The sequence below is a fragment of the Dromaius novaehollandiae genome, chromosome 1, assembly GCF_036370855.1.
Source record: "Dromaius novaehollandiae isolate bDroNov1 chromosome 1, bDroNov1.hap1, whole genome shotgun sequence".
NCBI classification, from domain to species: domain Eukaryota; kingdom Metazoa; phylum Chordata; class Aves; order Casuariiformes; family Dromaiidae; genus Dromaius; species Dromaius novaehollandiae.
In genome coordinates, this window is record NC_088098.1 from 59590608 (window position 1) to 59616164 (window position 25557).

A 25557-nucleotide genomic window follows, 5' to 3' on the forward strand; every position below is an offset into this window, starting at 1 on the left:
GTTTGGGCAAGGTTTGCAGAGGGGTTAGCAAAGTAGTCCCAGGAGCCAGGCTTATATAAACAAACTGTCTTTCATATGACTAAAGCATATTCAGCACACGTTCCTGCCTGGAATCAGATCCCTGACTACTTTTTATATCCATATGGCGTATCTATATGGAGTGCCAGGGCTACAGCATTCCTGGAAGGCCAAAGCTTAAGTGCTAGATTTAATTTCTAAGCAATGTAGAGACATTTTGCATGGACACAGCCTGTTCTATGGCACATTTTGGAATTCCAGAGTGAGTTAAATTGTCTGTGTATATATAACCAGAGTGAGTGGAGAATTAGGGACAGAGACACAAATGGAAAACAGCATGTCCAGAATGAGAATTTTTGGTTAAAGTCTCAGGGAGAGTGAAATCAACTTGTTCAGAGCCTTTTGACCTGGACAGACTTAAGGCCAGATTCTCAGCTGGTGTAAAAGAGTGTAGCTTCCAGCCAAAGCAGCTGTATCAGCATTTAATACCAATGAACTTGGCCCCTGCCAAAGAAGAAGGTTTTTCAATTGAAAGTGTGTCACATTTAGGAAAGTACCTCCTGGTTTTCTTACTCTTAGATTTTTTGTCCCCAAGAAAAATGGGAGTGACAGTAAAATATATACTTTAGTGTAACCAGTACCCAAATGTTCAGGATCTGCAACTGAGGCTAAAATGAAACTGCAAAGAATGCAGTCTCACCCATATTTATGCAAATATTGCCCTATTGGGCAATAGCTGTGGTGCGGGGGTGAAAAATAAGGAATAACTTGAAACTCACTATTGGTGACATCCTAACAATGTTAGCTTTTTCTAGGTCAGAGTACAGAAATAATATTGTTGTTGATAGATCAATCAAAATTTACTGCCTGATCCCATCCTATTGATACCAATGGTATCTTTGCATTAGCTTCCTTAAGTTGGATCAGCTCCTGGATTTGCTACATGACTTCCTTCTGTTACTTTCTGTGGGGCTAGACATTTCTCGTTGACCTGTGAGACTAAAATTTTTTTTTGCGTTGACTGTTAGGTGAAGAAAGATTAGAGCTACCTGTGTTTGTGAGAAGTAGATCCTCCAACAATTCAGAGAGTTCATAAATCTCACTTTAAAAAAGATTGGTAACACTGATAGAGTAAGATACTTCCAGTGCAGTGAAGGAGCCCTACAGTTTGGATTTACTCTGACAGAAAAGCCTTTTGTAATACCAGAGCAGCAGAGACAGCTTTTCTAGTACAGGAGATGCAACATTTTTACTGGTGAAGGAGAAATCTGAAGAATCCTGTGTGATATGGGCCGAGTTTTCCTTTACCTAATGAAAAACGCAGATGTTAGGTGGGATGTTTATGAGCTCACCAGCTGATGCAGCCAGCGCTCCAGCACTTTGCTCATTCTTGCTCGCATGTGTTTTGTAATGTCGAAGGGTGTAGCTTGTTATAACCTTTTTAAAATCGAGAGTCATCTGAAAATGGTGAGGTCCTGCTTTCTCAGGAGCTGCCGGGGAGCTCCCGCAAGGTGGGCTCTGGGGGAGCTGCTGACGAGCCTTATCCGAGGGGGCCACCTGCTGGGCCCCAATCCCCGCAGCCGGGGGTGAAAATGCAGAGGAGGACTGTGGGTAGCTTCAACAGGGACTGTCCTCAGAGAAATGGGGCCCAGATATTTCATTAAAACCGTCAGCTTGTCAAAACCAAGGCTTTTGGCAAGATACCTGGAGATTTTACAGTAACAGCTCCGAGACGGTGAAATCTAGGGAAGTTTCAAAATTGCGAAGAGGTCTGTTTTGACTTCTTTTTTTAAGGGAGGAAAGTATTTTTAAGACTTCTATTTTCAGGTTCTTTTTTTTTCCCTTTCATAATGTAAGAAAATAGTAGGAAACATAAATTTTAAATAGTCAAAATAAAAAGGGAACATTTTGAGTGAATGAAACCATTCTTACCTTGTTTCTGATGTCCACAAAGTTTTCCATTTGACTTTTTGTCCTGTAGAAAGTAGGAAAAATTGTACATGTACAAACCATTAAATGAACAGGAAGCCATTTCATGACCCTGTTTGTTTATCAACAGTGGATTATTAGACTTTCAGTTCAGAATCCTTTGCAAAGAGATTCTGTAGGCCAAAGAGATGTTCACTGCTGTGCTGTAAAGTAATATCCTGAATGTTATTTATTCTGGAAAGAAGACTTTGGGTCTAACTGTTATCCATAAAGGACTTGGGAAGGTAAAAACAGAGCACAGACCTGGCAGTTTTCTTATAAATGTATTACTTGAAGTTTTTCTACCAAAGTGCTCTAGTAAGAAAGTCAAGCAGATAGACAGACCAACAGTGCAACTGCAGTAGCAATAATCAGAGCAAATATCAGCAACTGGCCACTTGGTTAAGTACTCCCCAGCCTGCACCCTCACGTGGTACAGTGGTTTAAATATAAATCTTCCCTTGATTAAATATTTCTGAAGCTAAGAAGTGGAGAAAAATAAAGCAGCAACTTAAATATAGAATGGAGAGGCATAAGTGCATCTCGGGATGACTAAATTATGGATAAGAGGGAAAGAGGGAGAGAACGTGCATGCTCCCACGGTGCCACATGCATGCCTGGGCTGTCGGTGCCTGTGGCAGGGGGATATTTCCACATGCTGCCAAAGGCATTGTCGCTGAGCCTGGCCAGATGGAGGGGTGGAAAGGAGGCCAGTGGAGGTGCCCGTTGTCTGTATGACTCTCTGTCCTGAGCAAAAAGTGCAAAAACCAGGAAAATCGTGACTGTTTTCTTGAAATAAAGCCTTGAGGTAGGTGGTTTTGAGGTGGGAAAGGACAGTGCTTCTGCCCCAAAGAGGCAGGAGATCCTCTCACTACCCTGCTGTCTGCTATATCCCTGCTGGCATCTTAAATATCACCCCTCCAGCTTGGCTTCTCACAGGATCTGCACAGTAATCACTGTCTTTCTGGGCAAGAAAGACTGACCACAGCTGTCGCATGGGCGTACGGAGTAACTGCCTCATTGGCCATCTTCACTGGCACAAAATTCTTCCTTTTTTTTTTTTAGATGATAAAATATACAGTGAAGTCTCTGTGTGAGTCTTACGTTTTTTTAGAGCGTGAGCTGATGCAAGTAGTTATTCACCTTATTCACGTCGTGTTGCAGTGGCGGTGGAAGCTACGTCAGAGGACATTCCTCTTATACGAGAAAATCGCTGGCAGGCACAAACCAGGTGTTTTTCTGGAGGTCTGCCCATTTACAGATACGTGTTTGGGGGAGGGGGATAAAGATACCATTTGTAATTCTCCTTTGACATCTAGCCTATTGTGGCAATGTTATGCTGTACATAATACACTCGCTGTGCATAGCAATGCATTGACTAACCACAGTCAGCTGATAAAAAGGGTAAGATTGCTGCCTTCCATCTCCCAAAGACACACCAGCATACAACTAATACTTAAAATAACAGAGGTAGACAGTAGCTCTGTCAGCAAACCTTCAACAGCAAGACCTTTACAACCTGCTAAGCGGTTGTCTGTATGTGACTCAAACCTCTACAGCATGTGCTGTATAGCCTAATAAAGTGGCCTTGGTGTAGTATTTGATGATTTTTTATTCCCATCACGAACACTGCAATACTGCAGAATTCATAAAGAAGGGTGAGAGCAGCTTAGCAGCTCTGGGTAGAGGTTGACCTGAAAGGAGAGGGCTATGTTCTCAACCCTGAGCTACGCATGGCATAAGGTTTCAGTGTGAAGAGATAGATTGCAGTCGTAGTGTGAGTTTTTGTTGGCTGACTCTCTACTTTCTCAGAATAGGTGGTTTATTCTGAAGCCACAGACTCAAAAGTGTGCGTGTTACGGAGTTATCAGAGACCAGGAACATAATTCTTGTGATGTGCTGTGACACTAACGTACTGTGGTGTGCGTGCACACGGGTTGAAAGGCACATTTGTGGGATAGCTGCCGTCTTTCTCCAAACTAGGACGCTGACGTAGTGACCTTGAGCATTGAAAGCTTGTGTTGCTGCAGCTTCAGCCACCTGTAAAAGGTTTGTGTCTCTGTGGGTGAAGCGCACACTAAGAATTGTGCCCACTTGATTCCATTTGTTTTTATGGACCTCTAGTGGAACTTAGGATATGCAGGAAAAAAAGATCCTGTTCATGAAATGCTATCATACAGCAAGCTTGAGGGCTGGGACTTCAGCAAGTAGAAATTATCTCCTCTTAAGTTGCTTTGTTTTACAAGTGCTGTTGTCCCTGTCCTTGTCCTTGGTTATATAGATGGTTTCAAAGTTGTTTCAACAACTAATTCTAAGCATCGTTTCTTTAGTTTCCTCACTGTGCTTCTCGATGTCTGTCTTCCACACCTTCCCCTCAATAGTACCTCAATGCCCACCCTAGTTTCTTGCCTTGTGCACAAAGTATCTTCCCTTTCCTCCCACAGATTTCCCTTGGAAATCTGCCTTGCTGTGGGGAATGGGGACCCATGTCTTTCTCTCCCCTGCACTCTCACGAGGCCAATAAAAGTCCCTCTCTGAGAGCTGCTTGTGAGCGTTCGAGGGCATGGCTGTGCTCCGTGTCGCCACGTCGGACAGACATGAATTGTTTTGTGTCTGAGTTTTAGAACAAGCTCTTCAGGACAGGGTGGGAATGGGCTACAGCTCATAAATAAATAATAAGCTTACAAAGCAGTGCTTATTTTTCCAGGTGCTGTTCTGAAAGGGAGGATACAGCTCCAGCCGCTAAGGGTTAAAAAGCCTTCCTGCCTTACTGCTTTTCAGTTTGTGTAGATGAATTTGATGCCCCTTTGGCAATCTTCCCCCTTCCCTCCCCTGGAGAATTAAGATACACCTACCCACATAGCGCAAGCAGGCACATAAGCTGCCCAGGAGTGCATGCCGACTCTCAACACTACTAAATCATGTCTGCTACTGCTACGGAGCTTGCAGGAGGGAAAGCAATTACCAGGGTTGCACTAGGCTTAATAGGACGGGGGCAAGACTTCTTAATAGTATTTTTCTGTGTAAGCACAAACATTCCCAAAAGCTGCGGCTGAGTTACAGGAATACAGTAAGCTTGCTGAGCGGGCAAGTGTGGTGTCAACAGGTGAAAGCTCTCAGTCCTGATAGTTCGTGAGCAGGGAAGTCCATACGTCAACCTGGACCCCACACAGATAACTTGCTTTACTGCAAGGCAGGGAGAGCAGCTGAGCCCTCGGAGGGAGCTGGAATGAGGACAGTTGCTGGCTGGCTAGAAAGCGTTGAGAAGGGGGAATGCTAGCTCTTCTGGGTTGAATTTTCAAAAGCCCCCATTTCAGCACAACGTGTAACTTTAAGCCTATGAATCAACTGATTTTCAGCATGAGTTGGGCCTTTGATGCTTTTGAAATCCCTACCCTTAATCTCTCAGGCAGGCTGTGGTACAGCAGGTGCCTAGCTCTAAGTGTGTGAATAGTCCCAATTGACTTCTCTGTGTTCTCTAACATTAACTGCAGTTGTTACCTTTCCTAAAGAAAAAAAAATCCATCTGCTTTCAATGGGGCTGCTCATGCGCTTGAAATGATGCAGCCTGCTGAATCAAGAGGCTAATCACTTAGGCCCTAATCCTGCAAATATTTACCCACGTGCTTTAGCTCAGTTACTGGGAATAGTCCAGCTGACTTCAGTGGAACAACACTTATTAGTAGTGTTAAGCACTTGTATAAGGGCTAGCAGGACCACAACTCTGGTCCTTCTCAGTTTCCCATCTGTAAAATGAGTTTAATATCCTGCCTGGATCCCTTTCTTCTGAAGGGGTAAGGGTTTGAGTCATTTATTTGTTTAACCTAACAAATTTGTTTCATTTTCTTTTTGTAACCAATGAGCTATAGCATTTTCAATAAGACACTGCATGATCCCTGCTTTGACAATCCCTCAACCAAATTGGTGAAAAATGTGCCCATTCTAAAACAATAATAAGTAGCACAGATCTTGCAGAAAAATAACCGTCCAGCCTTACAGCTCAGCCTTTCCTATGTCAAGTATCAGCCAAAAGCAAGTATTTCCAGTTCCGCAGCTAAGCCCCTTATGTAAGGGGCTGTAAAAGAAACAGCTAGACCTTATCAGCTGTCAAAAAACTGTTTAGTGACTTTAATTTTCTTTATAAAATGTAATAACTGTCAGAGATAGAGATTATATATCTCTTCCCAACTAGCAGCCGAGAGTAGTTGCAAAGGGCAAGCAGTGTGGATATTCATAAATGTGTGATTACAGGCATTTCTGCTGAAGGAGAGAGGAACACTGATGCAATATTAGTCATTTTTATTGGCTTAATATTATTTTTTTATTACCATATCCAAACTGCTACATCTTTCTTCAAATAGATTGTCCATCTCAGATACGCTATTATTCTTTTCATTTCTAATGCAGCGCTCTCTGCCTCTTTGTGGAACACCACAATACGGAGTTTTGCCGCCATATACCCTTTCCCCATCCACAAGATCCCTGCTCCTGCAAGGATTGCATTCAGCTTCCAGACTCCTGTGCAATAACTTCATCCCTAACAGCTTCTGCTCCTTCTCTGTCTTCTCTCTTTCAAGTGGCAAGGACAAGAGGGGCCTCTCAGTGTGTATTTTTCACAGTGCCTAGAACAACAAGGCCTTGTATCCTCTTTGGGGCACCCAGGATCCTGTGATCTTAGCCCAGGAGAAGTCTGGGTGGTGGGAACTTGTTTGTGAATGTGGCACCCTGATGCATTATTTAGTAGAAAAGATAGCTTTTCAGTCACAAGTCCTGGGAGTGAGCTGATGTATTGCAGCTTGCGAATGCTGGGGGAGAGGCTTGTGCACAGACAGGCTGAAATGAACCCACCAGTACTCCTTTTAGCGCTGTGAGAAGTAAATAAGGAAAAAAGTGTCCTTGAAAGCAAACTGCTCTTGGTATGTGCTCAACTTGCTTCTTTTCCCTGGGTAGGAAGCATTGCTGCAAGCAGACGACGAACTGCTCCGCCACAGGCCAAGAGCAGACTAGCCAGCTCGTCTCTGGACTGGACGTGCCAGAGAGAGAGAACGGAGACGAGGCTCCATGGGAAAGGGATCTCCCTCTTTTTAAACTGTGCACTCGAGAAGTTAAGAGATGTGTTCCTTTCTCTCCATGGCATTTCTGCTCCTGTTGGGGCTGTTTCTACCATTAAGCCTAATTACTTAGCTTTTTATGTGCTATCCATTTCTTTTCATCATTTTAAAAACTTCAGTTGCCATAACAACATAATGCAATCAGTGAAACATAGCAGCTATTTTCTGTAGTCAAGGTCTGTGCACTGTCAAGGATGTGAGCCATTTAAGCAAATCTTTACCATCCCCCTTCCTCCCTCCTCTTTTTTGCTCTCTCTTTTTCTCTCTAAACAAGCTCATAACAGGAAGGAAAAACCATCAGGAATAATTAGACACAATAGCGGAGCAAATCCCAATTGTGCTCATACAGTCTAGTCTAATGAACTTCTAGCACTAATCTTGGAAGTGTTGATGTTCCTTTTTAATCACTTCTTTGATGTCATAGATAGATTAGCTACAGTAGGACCTTGATAATTCACACCAGAGTCGGGAGACCCATTGCTTATTCAGAGGAAGGAAAGAAAACCAAAAGATTCTATGTGGCATTATATACTTTTCTCATTTTTTTCTTCATTCATTCCTCAAACATTTATTGAAAATATATGCCCATGGTACAATATTAGTAAATAAAATGGAGTATATTTTGTAAATTCATGAGATTTAATCATGAAAATTTGTGGCATCTATTATTAAATCATTGCTGGAAGGCTGGGAGAAACCGCCACATTTTTGTGTGGGTGGTGAGACTTGCAACAAAGCATAGTATAACTGCTGGGCCTCTACTGCACACATATATAAAAAGCAGTCTGAAAATAAATCTGGCAGTCTGGTTCAGTGCTATTCTAAGCAGTGTGAATGTAAGATCTATCCACAATGTCTTACTCACTCCTTGACCTCCAGGAAGGCTTTCCTGGAATAGCAACGAGTGAGTTTTGAAGCCTAGGTTTTGGCTTAAACAGCCTTTATCTGGCAAAGGACTTAAGGGTATGCTCTACCTTTACACAGCTAGTCAGTCGGGAACAGAGTCTTCTGGTGGCTTCTGAAATGATTGTTGCCCATTCACCCTTTCTTGTTGTATGCTTATGTTTCAGCACCTTGTCCAAGCAAAGGAAGAACGTCATCAGCTGTGTCACTGTGCATGATTCCCCCTACTCAGATTCCTCCAGCAACAACAGCCCTTACGCAGTGCAGCATCGCACAGGGCAAAACAACGGGAACACCTATGACACCAAAGGGGTTCCAGAGACTCACTGCAGTGGGAACCCCCGAACGATCATCGTGCCGCCACTGAAAACCCAGGCCAGTGAGGTGTTGGTAGAGTGCGATAGCCTGGCGCCAGGTAAATTGCACCTCTTCCGTCAAGAAAATTAGTAAGAAATAAATGATTTATCTTGGAAGAATCTCATTGTTCAGTTTCATTTTGTTTGTTTGCTTGTTTTGTTTTCCAAAGAAACCGTGCTCCTGCCCTTCTCTCAAGTGACACATCTGTTCTTGGGAGCCGTATTGCATTATTAATGTACTCTGGTACACTCAGGAGTCACGGGGCCAAGTGTCATTCCCAGTTACTTCTGTAATAATCCAAGAACAGAATGAAGCCTCTAGTTCAGCATTTGACATAAAAGGCTCCCAAATGCAAGTGTGAACCTTTCCTGCCGTGCCTTTCTGTAGGTTTACTTTAATATGGGTAAAAGATTGAAAACACATGTGCATTTTCATCCAAACCTTTTTTCCATTTCTGGGAAAAACGTTTCCCCAGGATCTTCATTATTGGACAGATGAGGTTTGCTCATCCGGAGCCTCTGCAATTATAGGTAGTATCGTATGTTGAAAAGGGGCTAATGGTAAAAGTTTGGCCTGACGCAATTAGCTTTGAGCTACTTGGCAGTACTTTCGTTTGACGCAGTCTTGGTGAACACGAAGGCTCAGGGGGTGAGCTTCCCACTAGCGCCTCTGCCCTCCCTGCCTACTCACAATGAGGTCAGCTGAGCCAGGGCCTTTTTGTGCTGTGCACACTATACTTTCTTGCCTCTCTTTGGGATTTGTACCTGCATCTCACAGTTCTCCTGGCAGAACAGTTCCCGACACTTCTGAAGGATCTGTAAAGCCTTCTCCAGGCCCAGACTGGGGTCCAGATATTGGGTTTGTGTGGCTGCCTCTAAGATAACAGGCTGGCCCATGTTTATGAGACACTATTGTGCTATTCTGTTAATTAAGAGAGACCATTTTCTTATCCTACTTCTGTTGTATGTCTCCTCCCAAAAGGCACACTGGAGGAGATTCAGTGAGGAAAAGGTAGGGTGATCAATTAAAGAATGTGATGTAAGCTACAAATGTGTTTCCTTTCCTGGCACAGTCACCACCAGTCACCACTCATCCTCCTACAAGTCCAAGTCCTCCAGCACCGTGACCTCCACCAGCGGTCACTCTTCAGGGAGCTCGTCTGGAGCCGTTGCCTATAGGCAGCAGCGACCAGGAGCACATTTCCAGCAGCAGCAGCCTCTTAATCTAAGCCAGGTAAGTAAACCTAGATAGAGAGATTTTGATGGTGCATCATCAAGACATAACCCACTGCTACATCAGTGTGGGCTGTCCTGTTCCAGCCTAATAATAGTTGGGCCCTGTGTTGAGTTCAATAAGCTTGTTTTAACTTCACTGCAGATCTTGATCTTCTAGCTCAGGCAGGAGAGGCAGTGTTGATCCCACCCCTGAGTGGGCTGGCAATACACTTACAGTGTATTTTGAAGTCAGACGATCCAACAGTGTGAGTGGGAATAACACGAAAGATGCTGTGGCTCAGATGCAAGGGAGTGGAACAGAACTGTGTAGGAAGGTCTTAGTTCTCCCTAGTTATAGGTGACTGTGGGGAAGAGTATCTTTAAAGTGAAGAGAGTGCATCAGTCTGGCTGCAAGACTGGGAGAGGTCCCCAGTCAGATATGACTAGAAAAGCTGAGCCTCTATGCATATACATGACCTGTTGTCAAGTAATGAGTTTGATCTATTCCATGATAAATCTGTGCTGAGATCTAGGCAAATCCCACTACCTGACAGCATGCAGTTCTCAAGATGTTTCATAGACTGTGATTGAAACACCCAGGGGGCTCCCCAGGAGCTTCAGTAAATAATGTCATTTTCACATACTGCACCTGGGGCCCGTCTCTCTCTGAGGTGAGGTAATGGGAGTAAGGAAGTTACAACAAAGCTATCAACATTTCAGGAGAAGAAAGTCTGGAAAGCTCAGAGAACAATGTGGGTTTGAATCCAGAGCTGAATGTAAGCAGAACTGGTTACAAAAAATAAAAATCTTGGGGGGGGGGGGGTGTGAATGCCCCTTCTTCCTCAAAATTCAGTTGAAATGGAAAAAAATTAAACTCATTTGAAATAAAAGTGAGTGAAAATGGAGGAAACGGGTGAGATGCTGTTTGTAATAGTGAGGGAGGAGTGTGGCTTTTGCATTTTAGACCACAATGACAGCATAGGGAATAATTAGGAGGAAGATGAAAAGGTTTGGAAAAATAGAAGGAAATAATATGGAACATTGTCCTGTTTGTCTTCTAATTCCTGTTTTATTGATTATTTAATACTCTGACTACACCATAATTACAAATGACAGGGAAAACTCTTTGACACTGTTGTGCAATGCAAAAAAAAAAAAAAAAAAAACCAACAACTTAGAAAATCTCTAGAAATCTAGCAAAAGAACATCATTCCTCTCCTGCTGCAAGAAGTTGCCTGTGCTCAAGTAGTTAGAGCTGATTACATGAGGGTACCAGGCACCTTCAGTATCTGATCAGACTGAGGTTTTTGTCTTTAAAAAATAACAAAGTCATTTTACTAACCAAGAAAATGATAAAAGCAAAGACCAAAACTGAAGAAAAATACATTGCTGGTTCCAGGAGTAATTAGTTAACTTCATTCCCTTGAACTCTCAGTGCAGCATATTTCCTCAGCAGTGAGTTCACTAACAAAAGCCACGTGTTGTCTTGAGTACCTGGATTTGCGGAAGACATTCTCGGGACCTGGGCATTCGCGGTTGGGTCTTCATGGTAGCTATGTCAGCAGATTGTGGCTCGAAGTGGGGGACTCTGCTGTCCTCCTGGGGGCCATTTTGGTGAATGTGTGGAACAACAGGACCATCCTAGGCCTGGGAGGGACCCTCTGCCATCCCCTGTTTCCAGGGGAAGATTGTGGTGTTGCCGAGGGTGTCAGGAGGAGTGCAGGGAAGTTTCCTGAGGCCGCCTTGGTTTCGGAGGGAGGCTCCCAGGCACCACCAAAGATGTAAGAGCCATCTCTTGTCTTGTAACTGCCTTTGACTGTTGCTGTCTTTATCCAGGCCCAGCAGCACATCACGACCGATCGCACAGGGAGTCACCGGAGACAGCAAGCCTACATCACTCCAACGATAGCTCAGGCCCCGTACTCTTTCCCGCACAATAGTCCCAGCCATGGTACAGTTCATCCTCACTTGGCCGCAGCTGCCGCTGCTCACCTGCCCACCCAACCCCACCTCTACACATACACCGCCCCCGCTGCACTGGGCTCCACGGGCACCGTTGCTCACCTGGTGGCCTCCCAAGGGTCTGCGCGGCATGCTGTGCAGCACACCACCTACCCCGCCAGCATCGTCCACCAGGTCCCTGTCAGCATGGGCCCGCGCGTTTTGCCCTCACCCACCATCCACCCGAGTCAATACCAGGCTCAGTTTGCCCATCAGACCTATATCAGTGCTTCTCCAGCCTCCACAGTCTACACTGGATACCCACTGAGCCCCACCAAGGTCAACCAGTACCCTTACATCTAAACACTGGAATAAGGAGCAAGAGACACACCCATCACGAGGGAGTGAGGCGGCTGCTTTTGTACTGAAGAACATGACAAACTAACAATGCAATGGGAGGCTCACATGAAACTTGAATGAAGGAGACTTTAAGGAAGAAACGATAAAGAGGAAAGAAGGGGGAGAACCAATTCTACACTTTTTATTTAAAAAAAAAGAAAATGGAAAAAAAGAACAGAAAAACATAAAACAAAACCACAAAAAACAACCGTTCTGCACCAAACTAGAGAGAGAGAGAGAAGCAGAAGGACCCTCCAGTGGGGTCCTGTGTTTTGAAGAACTTCACCAATAGACTTTTAAAGGTTATTTTCATCCAGTAGTGAGCTACATTTAGAAATTCGTTGTCCAGAACACCTAAAATGAAATCCATTAGGTTTTTAATCCAATAGGTGTATGGATTAGGGATTTATCCAGAATTTCAAAGGGTTTATGCCCCATCTTTGGAGTGATCTCTGTATCCCAAAACATACATGAGATTTTGGGTCTTTTATGGAAATAGGAAGCGGGTAAGGGAGGCTGGTGGAGGAGAGGAAGATGTTGTCCTAGTGCTCTAAATTCTGATCTAATGCTAATACACCTAAACATACATGGGCAAAACAGAACATAGAGCACTGGTCAAGATCAGAAGCAATGGAGTTGTTTTCCCTTTTGTTGAATACACTGGATAAATCCCTGAGAAATGCTATTCCTATACAAGATCTCTAATAATGTATGTTGGATTTCAGTTTCATTTTATTTTATTTGGAAATTTTCCTCTTAATCCCTAGCCATTTTAGTATAGGAGGAGACATTTTAGCTGGCCCCCTGATAGAATGTAGCACTATACAGGTCATACACCCTTTTTACTATTTTATGTTGAACTTCAACGATACCAATAGACTATTCCTCAATGTGATTGCACAAAGAAAAGTGATATAACATAGGCATGTAACAAATGTGATTGTCCAGGTATGTATGTATGTGTGTGTGTGTGCAGATGCTGCCTTCTCTCTGTGGTGTGTTCCTCAGCACAGCCATTACAACTGTCACAGTCTTAGTTTTACATCATTCCCTCGTAGTGCCTTACCGAACTACAGATGCGGTTTAAGGGTTTACTTCCACTGGTACTCCTAGAAACTGACTGAGACTAGTTGGAATTTAATCTCAGCTCTTTTTCTTTTGGGGTTGTTATTGCTGATTTTCTTCTTCTGGTGGTGTTTTTGGGTTTTTTTTCCCCCCATGTTGTCAATCTTAGCTCACTTGGCAAGGTGTTGGGGAGGCTGGTAGGGGCTGGAAGTGCTTATGTCTGGGTGTTTTGTCTAGCACTGTATGGGCTGGAAGTAACCGGGCTGGTTGTGAGACCCAGCATGACTTCCAAAGGGTCTAAGGATTTGCTTGTAGCTTGGTCTGTTTCTATCCTATTGAAACACCAGGTTTCCTCCTGGGAAACTGAATTCTCATTCTGCTGTTTGCTAACGTTCTTCATGGAGTAGAAGGATAGATTACTCCCATCTTTGCTTTAGAATTATCCAGCCTGTCAATTTGTCCTGGTTGTATGTCTGAAACGGGAACAAAACTTCAGCCCATGAAAAGGGGAAACACTAGTTATTGCCAACATCTCTCACTACATCCATCAATGGGAGGGGGTAGAGAAGGAGGTAAATTGGGTGTCCAACAGTAAGCATGCGAAAATACAGTTGAAAGAGTCAAACTCAGGTTTCTTAAGTGAAAAGATAATATTTTAAGACTTTGGCCCATACCCACTGTAACATAGTTGTGACAGTATCGGTTTCCTCTCCGCCCTCAACTACTTTATGAAAGATTTCTTGCTGTGGTAGAGTCCCCTTGAAGCAGGGAGCACGTTGTTACTGTGGCTTCTCCATGCCAAAGGAACGTCTAAGCACTGTTGCTTTTGACAGGTTTCTAACAGGAGCCTTTTTCTACAGTTGGGTTTGGTTAGGAGGGAAGTTCTGCTGATAACAGTTGCACTATTGCATCGATATTCAGAAGTGTCTCTAGAGTACCCATGTATATGGATGGGCTTGGAAGGAGGGAGAGGAAAGAGTTTGATGGAAAGTCTCTGTGAAAGCTGAAGTCTACATGGCTACTCAGTTCCACTCTACATTTCCCTGTAACTAGAGCATGAAGTATTTAAGGATTTTACAAGATGCCGGAAAATAGCAGGTTCAATGGCAGAGTGACGAGGGATGCATTCCCTGGGTGGCAGTAAGGTGGAAAGAGCTGACGAAAAGATAAGCACAAGTGTATCGCCTTGTGTTGAGTGCTTGGCTGGCCTGGAAGAAGAAGGGATTCTGCTGTGTATAGATGGTTCAGCAAGATTATTGTCTTCTGGCAAACCACCCAATAGCCTCTGTGGTTGCCAACTCTGATTCCTGGGCTATCCTTGCACAGTTTTCTTTTCCTGCCTGTCCTTCATTCCAGCTCAATATACTGTAGATGAGGATGTGATCTCCCAGCAGTCTATGCACCTTACTCCCTTCCTTTGAAAAGACAACACTTCCCCTTTCATCTAAGGCAGGAAAATAATTTCCCATTTTGTTGATGAAGTTCTGTTGCATTCCTCTCCTGTCCCATCAGTTCAGGAATGAGAGCATCATGCTGCTTGTGTCATGAAAAGGAAAGATAATGTTATTTTATTGTATGGTTGTTATGATTATTATTATTTTATTATTATTATATTTTACTCTGGGTTTTAATTGCACATGCATTCCTTAATCTTTGTTATTTTTTCTCTTAGTATTGTTGTTGCTATTGTTAATTTTATTACTCTTCATCAGTGGCATCAGAAGGGTTGCTGTGTTTGTGAAAACTGCTGGAGGAAGGGGAAACAAGATTGTCCTGAAAATGAAAACCCTGCTAATAACCTAGGAGGAGTGAGGCTGCTGTGTGAGAGTGGTTACAGCTGTGAGGGGTCAGAAGTTATCCTGCATGTCACATCTGCATTTCAGGACAAGTCCAGAAACGTTTATTCAGAGGCCAAAACCAAACAGCAGATAACATAATTATCTCTCAGGAGGGCTGGATTAAAGGCAGGTAAGGACCCTGGTGCCTTAAGATCCAGCTCACCATTATTTTGTTTGATAGGACATTTACGTGAGATCAAGACCTACTTGTGCTCCAGGCCATGCTCATTTGACCCTTTTGATTAACCCAAGGCCACATTAAGTGTTAGGAGTTCAGTTTTCCTAAAGGTGAAAGCAAATAGATGGTTCTCCAAAGACAGGACTATCTGAGGAGCCCCAGTGGAGGAGTGAATGGGACTCTCAGTCTGGTCACTGGATAAACAACACTGACACACAGAGAAGGCATTAGCTAGTTAAAACACAGCCACAAAAAGAGCAGGGTTCCTCTCCTGTTCTTCCACTCTCGCTAAAGATTAATGATGTGTCCAAAGGGCCAGGATTCTTGGTTTGCTTTTTTTTGTCCTTCATGTAGATTCTCCCTTCTTTTATTATTATTTGTTGTGGAATTTTATTAAGCTATTCTAGTTTCTAGAATTTAGGTATTTATGTTTTCATTTTTATCACCTGCTCTGTTAGAATGGGGGGAGCAATGACTGAATTTAAACTCCATAAAAAATGACAGGACTTCAGCAGAGACTTAATGTTAATCATGCACGTCAGTACTTTGGTAAAGAAGAAAGGACTTAAACCCTTCAAGTTAATTACTTGTTTATATGCTTCTCTGGCTTAGGATCATCAAAGCATGGAAGGCTGTAATCTCAGTCACAGTAATGTTTGAGTTGAATTTATTGTGCTTTCTCTGTGTACCCCTCTGACCTGCTCTTCCACTCAGGCTTGAATCTGATTTTGGGGGGGAGTTTGGCAGTAGAGCTGGTAGAAGGGCACACACTGACAGTGCAAAAGGATGCATTGCATGTCAGAGGAGGCAGCCGTTTGTGTTGTCTGTGCTGGAGTCACTAATTCGCCAGCCATAGCTCTGGCACGGTCAGATGACTGTGGCAACGGGACGCTGCAGTTGCAAGAGATGGACAGCATAGCCACTCAACTGCTTTGATGTTGCAGTGATGAGTGGGAGCAGTGTTTTCTGGTGGGCATGGGGGAAGTGAACAACACCTCCCCCCTCACTCCTGAATGAAGACATAGTATGGAAAAGTGTGATCCCATTAGCCACATGGGAAACTGGACCATATTAGCAGAAGAAGTAAAAGCTTTTGGTGCCAAGTATATAATAACAGCCAGCTTGTTGTTTGCAAAGTCCTTTGGAGAAGAAATGGGATAGGCGTGTTTGGGTTGGGTTGATGTTCTTTGTGTGTGTGGAGTAAACTGCATGGAAACTTGAGAGAGGAAGTGAATGTTTAGATACTGGAAGTTTTATGGGTGGCTTATGGCTGGCACAGTGAAAAAGTAATCCCTTTCCTCATCATCTTGTCTTGCATTCTTCTCACATGGGAAGCAGGAAGATGCATGGACATCACCACTCCTTAGAGGTGGATGTTCAGACTACTGCTGTGAAACCAGAATGTAAAAGGGAGTGGAAAAAATAAGTAACATAAGCAGAACGGAAGAACTGAATGGAAGCATTTCTCACTGGAGACTGGGTCAAATCCAGCTGTTTGAGAGAGCAAATGCAATTCCATCCCCCTCAGCAGATCTGTCCCTGCTTGTGCCCAACGAATTGTCTTTCTCTCTCTCTCTCTTTCTCTAGTAGATTTGTCATAATACATAAGACATTCCAGGAAAGGGATGGTTCTATCTCTGATGTTTTTTCTTTTTTATACTTTCAAGGGATTATGTCTCACAATTCGGCTTGAAAGAAATTCCATTAGCAAACTTGAAGGGAAGATAAACCCATGTTTTTATTTAACCAAAGAAAACTTTTTTTTAAAGAGAGAGAGAAAGAGACCTCCGGCCATTTCAGGTATAGAACTAAGTTACAAGTCACGACTGTCAGGCAATAGTGCTAAGCTATGGAATTCCATCTTTCTTTTGTCTTCTTTTTCCTTTTCTCTCTCAAGTTTCTATCATTGTTTTGAGTAGCTAGCTTGATGAGCAGAGAAATTCACACTAAATATTGCTGCTATCCTAAACTTTAGGGGATGTTAAAAATTTTATTCTTCTCTCATTATTGTTCACATTGATTAAAATATGTCAGTGGCAACAATGCAGTGTTAAAATTGTGAGCTGCATAGTGGGGATAAGCTTCTGGATGCTCTGCATGCTTCTGTAGTGTCTCCTTCTCTGGATTTAGGGTGCTGGTTTTGTTCTGTGGTCAGACCGAGAACAGTGCTGCAATGAACAGCGTATGTGTTTTTCCATGCCTTGGTAATCAGCCCAACAGAGAGATCTGCAGTGCTACCTATTGCCCAAATTCTGGATACCTGTATGCAAGGTCTGAATAAATAATTTTTGCTCAGGGCAGGCAACACACAAGGGGAAAAGGTTGGGAAGGGAATTATTTCTTCCTTCCTGCTGACATCGCTGTGCCTGCTGGGATCCCATTTCCCATGGGAGCTTCAGAGCAGTGGATCTGCAGTTCTGGACATTCACCCATGTTGTCACCCTGTCCCCGGGTCTCCCAGGCACTTTGGTGAAGAGTGCCTGTGTCCAACATATATGGAGTCCCCCCAGCTTACTTCTTGTGGCCTGCTTCTGTGCATACAAATCGTTTTACTCCTTCCATACTCCCAGAGGAGAAGAGGGGTCTCCGTTCCTGGGTTCTTGCACTGTCATGCTCCAGCAAAACTGCCTTTGAAGACAATGAGCATTTCACTGGAGGGCGGACCTGGCCGCAGTCAAGGGCCCGAGCTCTGAACATTGAGCGAAGTACAATATTTTACAGCTGTGGGCAAAGCCATTGTGGTAGGACAGTGGTAAACTGTAGTGTTTGGGCTCCTTGCTGGAGTACTGGTTTTGAAGAGCAGCATTCTCCATGCTGGTCCCTGTCCCAGTGATACCTTCCTCCTACAGTCCAGGAATGTCACCAATTCAGAGTGACACCACCACATACATCAGTGCGCTCATCTCCCACCGCAGGAACGCAGCAGGACCCAGCACAGGGACAGGCCGATCGAAGTAAGCCTGGGTAGCCTTCAGATCAGAACCAAGGACTCTGTCCTGAAGATACTTTTGCCCATAACAAAAATAATTTTGGGAGTAACCCCCCCCCAGTGAAATTACTCTCCTGTACAAAGCTGCTCATGCAGGGTAAAGGTTTGCAGAATCGGATTCTAGGTGAGCCAGGCTGAGCTCTGCATGTGTCAAATAATTTCGGTGGAAAGACACATTTTACAGCATTTATACAAATCAAGAGTGAAATTTGAATGGTAAATTAGCTTGATTCTTCAGAAGTCTTAGGAAGCATACTATGAGGCTTTGCTTTCTGCATTTATAGTTTGAAACTCCTGTTTCTCATTTACGGGTTAGCTTTGTCCTTCCACTTTTAGCAGTGCTGCTATAACATACTATTCATGTGTGTTTGAAGATAAAGTTTTTGTTTTTAATCTTTTGCTTATCATAGTTAATCTAAGAAAGGCAATACTAAAGGTATATTTTTTTCCAAAAATGATATTTTTTACTGCACTGATAAATATTGTGACATCTCTGTTCATAACTCTTTAGCTGTGAGGGGAACTGTGTGCAGATTCACACAAACCTTGTAAATACTTGTGTGTACTTCTGACAGCCAGGGATTTTTTTTCTTTCTTTAAAACAAGGTTTCCTCTTTGAAAGAAAAAGCAATGGGCAAAATGCTCAGAGCAAAAGAAAAGCTTATCCCACTTTCAGAACATAGCCAAGGAGTTTTTGCAGTGCTGGCATAGAGTTAATATTTAATGCAGATGTGTTCTGATTTTTTTTTTCAGGAAATTGTTTGGAAAGGAAAAAGTTAGAAAAGCTTTGGTCTGGAATTCTGATCAGAAATGTTACTCATCTATTATATGGCACCTCTGATTATTGTTTTCCTTTTTTTTTTTTTTTTTAATATTGGCTTGTTCTAGGCTTGCTTGCCTGAGTTCTAGGTTAGTCTGTAGGTGTTCTGGGCTCGCCTGCTGCTCTAGAACCACTGACTCCTTTGGAAGCAAACCCTCCTGATCAGGATTCTGGATTCTGATTGCTATAAAAGGTATTCCCGAATATTGTGGAATACCTTCAGTTTTTTAAAGAAGGATTTAGATACACTTATATTACGCAAACTGTGACCTAATGGCAATAATTACCTCAAATGTGGGCATTCATCCTGGTTTTAGCCTTTTTGAAAACATGTAGCCAGCTTGAACTTTGATTCAAAGACTATAAACTCTGTATGGGCGGAATAATGATAAATGCCCACCCTGGTCATTGTTGCTTGAGTGAATTCTGAAGACAGTGAATCTTTAAAAAGAAAAAATTAAACCAAGGAATAGATTACTCTTTTATGTATTTTAATCAATTGTGATGTTAAAATGCACATGTAAGTATATATGTTTATAGCTACTGTAAAATGCTTTGGCCTTCTAGAAGATATTTAATGAGTCACATTTTAAACCAATATGAACTAAATAATAGACTGTGGCTACTTAAACAGTTTTCTGGCTACATTTTATAGTTATTACAGTGTTTTATAGTTTACATTTAAACTGGTACTTTTTAAGGGAAATCTTGTGTTTGTAAGTGACACCTTCAAAAACTCAGTACAGCTGCCTCTTTTTAATTTTGCCCTTTAAAATGGAAAAGTACAAGTGTGTCTTTAATATGTATATTCTGTTTTGAGATATAACATAGTGTTGGAAAGTCAATCCAGATCAAGTAATCCACTGTATTCCAAAGTCTGGTTGAAAAAAATACTCCACCCACTTTGAAGTTTTAGCACGTATAGTCCAACAGATAAGCTATTTGTTTGCTTGTTTTAATAACGTACTCTATCAAAGCTGCTTGGGTTGAAGCAGGGAGCATACTACTTCTATGTACGATCTACTATTCTATGTAGGATCCTCATCTGGATGAAGATACCCATATAAGGAGAATGAAGGATATTCAAAGGAAGGAATGTATTGTACTGTTGATAACTCATTAGCTGACTGATTGATTCCTGAGTTACTGAATGCCTGTTTTATTTTGGTTTTTTTGTGTGTGTGATAGCCACTCAGAGGCAATGCTGTAATTTGGCTTTCATCTGTTCACCCCTTTATTACAAATGATGCTTACCACCCCAAAAGTGTTTTGAACCAGTAAACGAAATACAAAGTTCATTGACCATCTCCTTGTCAACTTTATTTTCTTAGCCAATGTCAGTTCCTATCAATGCTGTTTCCTTGCTGTTATAAGTTACTGTGTATTTTGCATTTTGATATATCACGTTACCCCCCTCCCCAGTCTCGCTTAGCCATGAGTACCTGTCTAGTTTTGTCTTCGTTTTCTTTCACTTGGGTAACCAATGAACAAGGTATAAAAGTCTGCTGGGCAAAATGGTACTTTTAGTTCATGAAAATACAGGAATTGGCATTCAAAAGGAAAAAAAATCTATCTGAAGAGCTGAGCTTCAGTTGTGGAGCTTGGGTACTCTCGGGAAGGCTCCTTGCGTTCTTCCGTCATGCCTGACACAGCTGTATCAGCGAGCTTAGGAACAGAGGTAGTAAAAGCAAGTGGTCAGTGCTGCTTTGCAGTTGGGCTCCTGTGCTGCTCCCAGTACAATCAGTGGCCGGGAGGTGAGGCCAGGGCAATCAGCTTGGCCTCCGCCATTACCTCCATTCGTGGCTGCCCTGCGTGCCCTGTAATCCACATTACCAAAGCGATAACTTACCATATGACAGCGGAGGACTGTGAGCAGCACTTGGGCAAACTGGAAAACGTCCACCCTCTCATAGCGCACAGTCACACAAGCACTGTATTTTGCTGCCCGCAGCGTCTGCCTGCTCTTTTGTTATTACGGGGGGGGGTCAGACCCAGAGATGAATGAAGGCGCAAGAGTCTTTTTGAACACTTTGGCTTGGACCTTGCTAAGCAAGAAGGGGTTTCCAACACTGGCAACGCACATCCCGTAGAATCTGAATGGTTACATATAGCACCTCTGCCCTCAGAAAGGAAATCAAATGCTTCTGCAATGCTTCCACGTTACGTGGTTACATACAACACTTCTGGCTTTTCTTTTTTCCCCCTTTATTTCTTATGTGTTTGGGTTTGTTTTGTTTTGTTTTGTTCTGTATTCTTCTTGAAATGAAACTTCCATGGATATTCCAGGGCACAACCATTTCAGGTGTAAAAAGGATCTCCTCATCCCATGTTTCACCAACAAAGAAAACAAGGCATCTTGGGTACCAGATTCTACTTGGGCAGAATCAGAATGTAGCCTGTATCTTTTATACCAAATTAAATTTCTGAAAGGAGAGGAAGTGTAATTAATAGCTTTATTAAAGAAGTGTGTGTGTGAGAGAGAGTAAGAGAAGGAGAGAGAAAGAGAGAAGAAAGAGAGGCATCTAGGAAGTTGAAGAGTCTAGACTTCGGGTAGTTAAAAATGAACCAACAGGTGAAACATTTTTTTATGAATAGCAAAATCCTTTTGAAAAAAAAAAGGGGGGGGGGGAATGGAGGGAATGTTTTATACCTTTTGACTGCCCACAAAGCCAGTGTACTCTGGAAGGAAAGTGGAAGTTAACATACACTGCACCAAAATTTTTAAGGGGAAGAGGGGGGGGAAAAAGCTGTGAATTACTATCACGATTGCAAGAGAAAAGATGCCCCTGCCCCAGCTCTATATCTTGAATGGTTCTTTCTCTACAGTATCATCTCAGCCCAGTAACCCCACAAAAGCCCTGAGCCGTTGTGTTCCTTCACTGTACGGTTTCTGTAATAAGAGTGTTAATCCATGTTAATCTTTGTGAAAATTATTGTGTGCAACAGTATTTTCTTGTGTACTGCTTTTTTCCTACGTGACTTGTCCCTTTCTTTTTTTCTTTTTTGTTTCTTTCTTTTTCCTTTTCTGTTTTTTTTTCTTTTGGTAAATATGTCTTTCTTCTTTTAAAAAAAAACAAAAACAAACTGATGTGTTGTAGACCTATATGTAACCTATTCCTTAGTCTCATATTATAGGTATGTTATAAGAATGGATATTTTACTTGGCTTTAGAATGTTTTACAAGAAAACTAATTCTTAACCAATCAAGTTCTTGCTACTAAAAAAAAATGCTTGTGTTTTTCATCATGACGTTGTGTGCTTCTAATTAATAATCATTTTCGTTGTAGAAAAATGGAGTGAATTTATATTAGTCTTGGAAACTAATAATAGCATTGTAAATTTATGAGATGATTTTAACAGAAAATACATTATAGAAGAATATAGTTATTTTAATTGTAATATTACTAACTGTAGGGTGAGAAAGGAGGTCCCGTTGTGGTGAACTATGTTATAGCTTGTTATTCACAGTTTCTTTTTGATCATTTTTTCGGTCTCTGAGGTGAAACGAGTTATTAATCAGAATTTGTAAACTCACATATGCATATTGTATATGTGTAGAAATGTAATCACACTTTGTCTTGGAATTACATTAAACTGTTTTAAGTCACTGCAAAGCTTATGTGTCTGTATGTGTTCTAACTAGTTAAAGTTTGGTCTGAATATTTGGTTGGTTTTCAATTATTGTTGTTTAATCTCCTGAGTCTATTTGAAAAACACCAGTAATAGTGTCATTAATAATAAATAAATTGCTTCCCTTTGAGGTGACATTTTCAGATTTCTGAGACTAGTAATTTTTTTTCCAATACAGAAGAGCATCTGTGTTCAGATCTGAGCTTCACAAAAATACAGAAGGGTACTCAGAGCTGCGATTTTAGTTCAGATCCATTTAGAGTTCCCTGGTACTTCCTGTTATGCTGACTGAAGTGTGGGGATCAGTCACAAATATCAGTCTGTTTCTTCTTTTTATTATGCCAGAACCCTTACTTCATTTCTTCCCTTTCATTTCTTTGGCAAGTCCCAGCTGACCTTCGGAAAGTTTATCTAGGCATTAAATTGCTTAAACAACCACCTGCTGCTGATAGCAATAGGTACCCTTTAGGCTGTGCTTGATTTTCACTGCGAGATGCATTCAGGAGCAAGCTGGAGAGAGGTCTGTAAAAGATGCCCTGTTACATGGTATCACCTTGAGAAGAGAAATGGCTCCTCAATACCTGCTGTTAATGGAAGGGGATTAAGACTTACCTGTTTTCATGGCTGACTTTTCTCAATGTAGTGATTCATTTGCAAGCTACTGGGTTTCCTGGACTACAGAATTTGTCTTGTTAATTCAATCTCTCTACTCCAGTGGATGGTTGGAGGATTTTTAATAGTTTGTACTGTAGCAACTACAATATGGGGCTACACTTTGCATTATTCATCTGTTGAATGGGTTATGCAAACATGTGATAATTGCTTGATGGAACTGCACAACACCGCCACGCAATGGACTTGCGTTGGTAAGTAAATCTTGAGGTAAAACAGGAAGCATATTTTAACACTGACTGTCTGCAGTAAATCGAAGATCCTCATTTCCATGGCTGGCAGCCCTGGGCTTGGTTGCTGGTGTTCTGTTTCAGGAATTTCTAGAACATCTAACGAGTGTTGCAGAAATTGTTGGTGTGAATTTCTAGGTAGACATTGAAACTTCTCGTAACAAGAGGCCATGACGCCATTCTCCTAGCTGTCTTACACTGGCTTAGACCCCAATTCAGCAAAAGCAATTAAGGCTCTAATGCCTGTGCCTATTCAGCCCACCAATTAAATTTGCGTTTAATTTGAAATCATGTGTCCTGTTAAACTTCATGCTTTTTCAACATAGGCTAACAGGTAATTGCATGCTCAAGTGCTTTACTGGAAATGGAGAGCTTACTGGTTCATGATACAAAGAAGAGACTTTAATGAATGATCTAACCTCAGAAACAGCTGTAAATCTAGAAGAGCAGGATTAACTAATGTAGAGTTTCCCCATGTCTGCATTGTGTTACACTATCTTTTTTTTTAGAAAAATGTAACTATAAAACTGTAAATAGTATTTGTCCTTCTGTTGTCCTAGACAAAGGCAAATTAAAAATAAATTTAAGTTGAAGAATGTGATTTCTTACCATTTTTTCCCAGGAGAGGAAAAGAGTTTCTCAGCTTAAGTGGGGCTGTTTCTAATGGAACCTTTGATGACTCCCAAGAGAAAATGATGGGATTTTTCAGCCAGCAGATAAAAGGGTGAAAATGTTCTTAGAGAATCACATACCATCAATGACTCAAATCTGGCCCCTAGACATCCCAACATCAAGGAATAGTCTGCAAGTGCAGTAATTTCCCAGGTTTCTCCTTGGATCAGTTATTTATTAGCATACCCAGCTGTAAATACTCCTGAGCTCATTTAAAACTGACTTGGTAGGAACGATACTGAAATCCAAGGAGGCTTTGACTCTGAGTAGCAGAAGGCTAGGATTTTGCACTCTTCTTCTATTAATATTGCTAGTCACAATTCATCCTGCATTGCTGTGAGCTCACTCAAAAATACTAAACACAGCATGCACAAGGCCTAAAACACATGGCAAGGCTGGAAATCCTCAGCTCACTGTGGAGTTGAAATCAGATATGTGATTGTGGTACCACAGAACTAGCGAATGTGGGGCTGAGCCAGAGAGGTGACTCCTGGAGCCACAAACTAGCTGGAGCGTCACTAACTGCTGCACCTGCAGAGTGCTGAGGCTGAGCAGCTGCTACGAAGGACTGCCTCCAACTTTGAGTTAGTCAAGCACTTTCTAGAGGCAAAAAGGAATCTCTGTTGCTCCTCTGAAAATGTTCGTCTGAGCAAAACCTGTTTATTCAAGGTGGGAATGGCTCTCACCCAAAATTTGGGATGGGGAGGGGGGCAGGCATATGAGCAGGGCATACACATATCAGTATATCTAATCCTGGCATATGGTGCTTTCCAATGCAGAGGCTATGTTTTAATATTTGAGTGTCTAAGGCTTGGCATCTACTTTCATATTTAGACATATGAAGAGAACTTATCTGATTTCCACAATTGCTTGGCACTTGTAGTTCCTATTCACTTCCAATTAAATTGGAGCAGGGGACAGGGAGACGAGGGGGAACAGTCCTGCTCCTTGAAACTCAGATTGTTGCCCTTTAGTCATCTATGTACCTGTGTCAGAACTTCACAGTAAACTCATGCTGAAACTGTGGGCCCGAAGCTCATAAATTCTCGGTCCTTCACTTCCTTATTTTTGCAAGCCATCCCATGTTACTATTCCAGTCAGCCCAGCACAAACATGCCTGCATCAGCATTTCCTGTAATGCAGTTCTCCTTTATGTTTTCTACTGCAAGATTGTTGTGTAAATCATGAGCAATAAAGACTGTTATTTAAGGGCCCCTACACTGCACTGTATATCAAAGTCTGTGTTATTCAGGGATTTTGCTCAAAGGGAAGCAGCACGTGCAGAGCTTGATGCACAGATCCTGACGCACACTAAAACCAATTTGTCAAGGCAATGCGCTGGGACAGGAACAGGCTTCTTCAAGGCACTACTGCCATCTTTCCTGCGCCAGCCAAGCAGTGTTCAGGGCCCACCACAAACCAGTGTGCAGCACTCCATTCCCGGAGGGCCTTGTCACGTGACTATGCACACTATATTCACCCTGTAACAAGGTCCAAGAAAACGGCTCACTAAATAGCTTAAATATGCTTAACTTCAGGGTGCATTTGTGCA

General features: G+C 42.3%; 1 protein-coding gene across 6 annotated transcripts in view; it reads left to right on the top strand.

Moving 5' to 3' along the window:
* The window catches only part of HIPK2 (homeodomain interacting protein kinase 2), a 147703-nt gene extending 125288 nt beyond the window's left edge, over positions 1 to 22415 (top strand). For all 6 annotated transcript variants that reach the window (XM_064514002.1, XM_064513999.1, XM_064513981.1 and 3 more), the window contains 3 exons: positions 8168 to 8415; positions 9430 to 9590; positions 11408 to 22415. In XM_064514002.1, coding sequence (XP_064370072.1) covers positions 8168 to 8415; positions 9430 to 9590; positions 11408 to 11875 — 877 coding nt within the window. In that variant the 3' untranslated portion in view covers positions 11876 to 22415. The remainder of the gene's footprint in view (positions 1 to 8167; positions 8416 to 9429; positions 9591 to 11407) is intronic.
* The last annotated feature ends 3142 nt before the right edge of the window (positions 22416 to 25557 follow it).